Source organism: Gavialis gangeticus, unplaced genomic scaffold (assembly GCF_001723915.1).
Source record: "Gavialis gangeticus isolate Ggan-Ray unplaced genomic scaffold, GavGan_comp1, whole genome shotgun sequence".
In the NCBI taxonomy this organism is placed as follows: Eukaryota; Metazoa; Chordata; order Crocodylia; family Gavialidae; genus Gavialis; species Gavialis gangeticus.
This window is the reverse complement of record NW_017729032.1, coordinates 248,955,349-248,961,750: the sequence shown is the minus strand read 5'-3', so window position 1 is coordinate 248,961,750 and position 6,402 is coordinate 248,955,349. Positions and strand designations below refer to the sequence as shown.

The 6,402-nt window shown below is 44.9% G+C and overlaps 1 protein-coding gene across 1 annotated transcript in view; it reads right to left on the bottom strand.

Annotated features, from left to right (window-relative positions):
• The window catches only part of DCAF6 (DDB1 and CUL4 associated factor 6), a gene marked incomplete at its 5' end in the record, with an annotated part of 184,359 nt that overhangs the window by 123,369 nt on the left and 54,588 nt on the right, over positions 1-6,402 (bottom strand). The window contains one exon of the mRNA XM_019523908.1: positions 6,046-6,138. Within this exon, the coding sequence (XP_019379453.1) occupies positions 6,046-6,138 (93 nt within the window). The remainder of the gene's footprint in view (positions 1-6,045; positions 6,139-6,402) is intronic.

Sequence of the window (6,402 nt, the reverse complement as noted above, 5' to 3'; positions counted from 1 at the left end):
ATGGCTTGCCAAAATTCAGTAAGTGGCCCTCTGCCCAAAATAAATTAACATTATTGTCAAATTTATAATTTACCAGCATTGCAAAATAGGATAGCCAATCCATAAGAATGGTTTAAAAAATAGTAAGTTTACTAACCAATTGATCCAGATGGTTGAGACACATCCCAATCACCATTTTCAAGTTCACTGCCTTCTGAGAAGCATTTTTCACAATGTTTCTTCATTTGGGCTACCAGGCCTTGCATCTCTTTATTGCACTATTTACACTTGCCATGTGTTCCCCTTTCTTCCAGTGGCATAGGAGTCTCTTGAAAATATTCCCAAATAGGGCTTTTTTGTAACCTACAGCCATGGCAGTTTTTTCCTCCATTTTCCAGGTGTTGAAATTCAAACTAGTCCATGCTCCATGGAATGTTGTTCCTTTTCCTTGTCTTGGTGTTGGCTCTTTCTGTTGCACACACTATTCCTTAGTCTCCTCCCTCTCCTTATTCCACACAAGAAATTAACAGCAAACCAAGACACTTTTTTCTCCCTGTGATATAACCCATCATACCCTTCACCCACCCCTGCTAGCAATCCATGATTTCTGCTATTGTAACCCCCTGCCCTTCATGCACTGCAGTACTTTAGTTTAGAGCCATGGATAGAGCACTTGAGAAGTTAATGTTTACATTTCTGTACACATGCAAAGGGACCAAGAAAGGCCATTTAAGTGAAGTACCTAGAAACATTCCAAAGAAAGGGGCTGGTACATGCTGAACAGATGGTTGTTTTTCCGTGAGTTGGAGAATAACCTTCTAATATGGGTGTAGAATCATAAATATTCACAATTTGAAAACTGAGCTAATCAGAGCTCAGGTAGAGAGAACAAAACAGGCGTTTGATACCCTGTTCAAATAGCTGGGCCCAGTAGATAATCTTGATCAAGAAGTACATATGATGGTGTCTACTGGAGTCAGAGGCCAGGTTCCAAAATCTGTGATGATTTTGCTGATCCTTTGCATCCAGTAATATAAATTCTGAATCCCTCATTTAGATGTTTTCCCCTCATTTCATATAGAATAAAAGCAGTCCAACACAGAGCTTTTAGTAAAGGCTCAATGACTGAACATATTTTAGTTGAAATTTTGTTACTAGATTATACTTGATCTGAGCCTTCAGGAGGCTGAGAAGTGAATACATATATATATCTAGAGAGAGAGAAAAGCAAATATATATCTTAGCCTATGCTATATTAAATTCAAAGTTCATTTTAAACTGATTTATTTCTAAAAAGAAAAGCTTAATTATAACTTAAATCTAAATTTTAAAAAAATCAGATTAAATTTTTTAATCTGTTGGTTTTGTGGGGTTTTTTTTGTTTTTTTTAAAGAAAAATCTATTTTTATCCACCCCAGTCAAGGTGCTATGTCTTCACAAATATTGTTACCTTCACTAGCTAAATAAAAACTACCTTATGTCCACGTACCCTTGCTAGGATTACATTTCAATTCCACAATGCAGATGTATAGTACTGGTTTCCAATCTATTTATACATCACTCGACCAAAAGACTTAACATCAATTCGAAATCTAGTCAGCTTAAAAAATCAAGTTGTAAACTTAACTCTTCTTAACTGTTCTCCTGTTTCTGTCTTATTGCATTGCATTCTGCCTTTTAAACATTAAAAAACTCTCCCACTTTCATCTGTTGCTATATAAAATCTCCAAAGAAAGGAGATGAAACTGTACAACTGGCTATATGCTAAATTTTATTTTATGTATCTCATCTTTTAATAATAAAAGGAATCTTCAGCATTAATTAGACCAATAGTATGTAAATACACTGTTTAAAAAGACTAACCCTTAAATTAATACATAATAAACCTTGCAGATTAAATTACAGGAATATATCCTGCTCTGCCAGGAAACTGTTCATTCATCAAGTCCCCTGTTAATACTTTTTTGGTTTTGGGAAATTCTTCCCTACTCCCCCTGAAGTCTGTTCCACAGATATCTTCCTCCATAACTGAACTGCCTGTATTTTATCACAAAAGATTCCAGACTGATAAACTAGTTGGGAGTCGTCACACTGCTACCAGTAGTAGTAAAGGAAAGATGATCTTCAAAGGTCAAGATTCATCTACAATGTGGAAGAGATGAGACTAGAGGCATGGTGGGAAGGACAGTTAGTGGTAGAGGTCATGTCTACCCCTAACAATAATCAATTTTTAGTTTAAAAAAAGTAACTCCAAAATCCACATTTTTCAGTGATTAAAATGAAACACCACTATATATACATCTATACATAAGTGGTGTTTCATTTTAATAATGGAAATATGTGGATTTTGGGTTACTTTTTTAAAACAAAAATTGGGGATTTCTTTATTTATCAGAGAAAACCAGGACCCCTGCCAATAACTATGCTTCTATTAAAGCTCTTCAAAAGAAGCATACCTGTCCCCCAGCTTGACCATTCAGGACCCTGTGCCTCCCAACTGAATATCACCCACCTCTCCATTGACTGTCAAGTGTCTCTAAAGCATTTGTTTTTCCGTTCTGAAATAAGAGGTGGGCTGGAACACTGGTATAATGGGATGGAACCTGGGGACTAAGAGAAGTTCCAGAGAGTAACTTGTCTGCTAGACCGTTAACAGTTCTTTACAGAAGAGATGCAGTATAGCAGTCGTCTCCAACCTTTTTGAGTAGGAGATCACTTTTTGAATTAAAAAGCACCCCAAGATCTACCCTGCACAGCCACCACCACCCCTCTCACCCTTGCGGGTTAGTCTGTGAAGGAGGGAAGAGGGGGGAGATTGAGGCAGAGGGAGAAAAAATTATTTGGCGGTGCAGGTAAGTCTGTGGGGAGAAGGGGTGGAGGTCAGGGAAAGAGTGTGGCAAGGGGTGAGGGCAGATCAAGGCCCCAGAGGTGAGGGAGGGAGTGGGGCACACGCAGGAGCAGGGACTGAGGCGAGTGGGCCTGGCCAGGCCAGGTGGTGGGACAAGCGGAGGCCCAGGGGCGACGTGTCCCCCAGGCCTCCACTTTTCCCTCACTTTCCTCAGCCCCTGCTCCTGCCTGTGCCCTGCTCCCTCCCTCACCACTGAGGCTTCGATCTGCCCACCCCGTTCCCCTCCCAGCCGTGAGTGAAGGAGTGGAGCAGAAGTAGGCCCTGCAGAGCCAGGATGGGCGCAGGACAGAGTTTGGGAAGTGCAGGGCCCAGCCCAGGAAGGCATGGGGGGTCACGTGCCCCTGGATCTGCACGCAGGGCGGAACAGAGCAGGCTGGAACCGAGGCAGCGCACGGTTCAGCAATTCGGCCACATGGCTCAGTTCTGGGACCAGGTGGCAGCAGTGGCAGTGGTGGGAGCAAGGCTACAGGGAGGGCTGTAGGCACCTGAAAATTTGTCGTAGCCACCTCACTGCCTCCCAGTGACACCACGTGCTGCCCTGCCCCACCCCGCATGCAGATCCAGGGCCACAGGCCCCCCCTGCCCTCCTGGGCTGTGTGCCCCCCTCAACCCCCAGATGAGCCACTCATGGCTCCGTCCTGTGCTCACCCTGGCTGTGCAGGGCCTGCCCCTGGTTCGCACTCCCCGTCACCACTGCACGCGCCCCTCCCCACCCCTGCTGCAGCTACCAGAAGCCCATGGCCAGGCTGCCTTGCAACCCTACCCACTGTCCCACGTGTTGGGGGGATAAGCCTCATTATCCCACTCTTCTGCCAGCTATGACCCCACCATGCCCCCTGCCACTGGGTGAATGGGACCTTGGCCGGGCTGGGCTGGGTGAGGGTCAGAGGCTGGTTAGCTCGTTCAGGTGTGCGGGGGGCTCCCACTGCTGGGCGCATCCCAGCAGAGACCTTGGGGGCCCATGCTCCCTGACCTGTGCTCAGGACAAGGCAGCTGCTGCTAAGGGCTGCCTGCTGCACCCTGAACACAGGTCGGGGGGCAGAGGCCTCTGCTGGGGTGCACCCAGCAGAAGGAGCACCCCTGCTGGATGACCTGATCTTCCCAGACCCAGCTGGGCCAGGGCTGCCCCCACTTGAGTCCCCACTGCTGAGCTGAGCCACACCCCAACATGGCCAGCTGCAGTGGGACCTGAGGCACAGTAGTAGCTGCCTCCATCCCCAAGCTCCAATCCTTCCACCACCCAGCTGGGCTGGGACCCCACTTGCCTTTCCCCGCTCCTGGCTGGGCCATGAAGTCAGTCACTCACCATGAGGGCCTTGATCCAGCCCCTGCCCCTTCCCTCCTTGACAGACTGACCTGTTGGGGCTGGGGGCAACAGGTGTGTGCATGTGCAAGCACCAAGCTCTCCCCCAGCCCAGGATTGACTCAAAGAGGCTCTGGGATCAACCTGTCAATCAGGATCCCTAGGTTGGTGACCACTACAGTCTGTACAGGCTACAAGAATCCTGCTACTCCTAGAAAAGCCACTGAATTAACTTGCTGTATATAATTAGACTTTAGCTCCTCTGGAGTACCACAGCTGACAGACCAGAAAAGATCTCTATTACATTTCTTGGTTAAAAAATATTTCTCCTCATCACACACTGCAGTGGTATGTTAAATACCAGATTCCTACTTTAAACTGAGACACTGCCAAATGAAAGGAACTCTGATATTAATGATACAGCTAGAAACAGTACTTCAGTGCACTGCACTCAGCAAAAACTGGAGCATTGTCTTTAAGATTAGCAAACACTAGTACTTAATAACAGAGAAGGGCATGGTCCGACTACAGGACTGGCAACTAAAAACATTAGAGTCATTAATGTTAGCCCTGCTACTAATGTATAGTGTGGCCCTGGACATTCTTTGTCCCATTGTAACCAATGTCAGACGGGGGTAACATCTGCCTCACAAGTGACATGGAAATGCACACAGTCACACTCATCAGGTTGAAGCAGGAAAGGTTCCTGACTGATAGTACAATTTTATCACCATTAAGTATCATGTATGAAGATTCACACTTTTACAGAAATAAATGTAATGCAAATCACTTTGACCACCCTATCCAATCCACACCTAAATCTTAAAAAATGCAATACTTGGCCACATTTCATCTAATTAATTTCATTAGTATGGAAATTTCAGGTCTTTTCCCACATTACAAAGTCTAGATTTGAACATGGTCACATTATACTGGAATACAAGGTTAAAGTAATTTTGAAACATAGTAGGGGTGCACTGATAGAGATTTTTGGGGCTGATACAAAGAGCTGATTTTTAAGGAGGCATATTGGTCGATACTGATCTAATTTCCGACACCAGCCTAGCAGATTGGAGAGTTGCGGGCAGCTGGTAAGTCTGGTGCAGTGGAAGGGGAGGGAAGAGGCATGGGGGGACAGATCAAAGCCCCCGCGATGAGGGATGAGTGGGGCTGAGGCAAGCGCTGCCCAGCTGGGGTGAGGTGGACGCGGGACAGAGAGTCATGGCTAGCCCAAAGCAGGGAGCGGCATGGCTCTCACTGCTGTGCACTGCTCATCTGGGAGCCACTGGTCTTGCACAGCATGGAGGGGGCGGGGCATGTACCCCCTACTTCCCTCACTCTTGAACTTTGGTGGAGGATCAGATATGGCTCCCAGGGTGAGTAACTCTGGCCACCCCCGCAATAGGTATAGAAGAATCAGTGCTGGTACTCTCTCGCGTACGAGCTGTCCACATTGTGTTTTGCATTATGTACTATGAATTTTACACATTTATACTATGCAGATTAGAGGGAAGTATGGTAAACTAAACTGAAATAAATAAAACATGGGATACGTGCTCATGATAAAGGTGACAGCAGCTGAAACTGACTCCAATTTATGTAAACTACCATAAGAACAACATTCTGTACTCTGGACAAGCGGTCTGTGTGGCCCTCAGCTGGGCAATGCCTACCTCCTATAAAGCATAAGCAGAGATCCTTAAAAGAGCACAGAAACATTTTCTAGAAGTCTGTAAAGACAATCCTATGATACTGAAAATGTATAAAATGTTCAAGAGTAATTCATTTGTATTAATTTTATTACAAGCACTTACTCTTACTAGTAAAAAAGCAATTATCTGCAAGGAAAACTTACCTTTCTGCTGTAGGGGTTACTAATAACCAGGTTGGTGTCATCTGAACCTGATAAAATATATTCTCCTGTATCATTCCAGCAAATTGTATTCACCTGTAGAACATACGTAAATAAAACTGTAGTTAATTTAGGAAAAATCCATGCAAGAAATAAAACACCCCAAAATACATACATATGAACTGCTTAAACTTTCTTAAAATATATAAGATGCTAACGTACGTTCAGAGACCTGATTTTCATTCCTATCCGCACTTTGTGCAGTATACTCTTCCATGCACATGTAGGGGACATGGCTTGCGTGCAAATATTTTATTAAATGCATGCATAGGCAGCTGATAGCAACAGAAAAGCACAGTG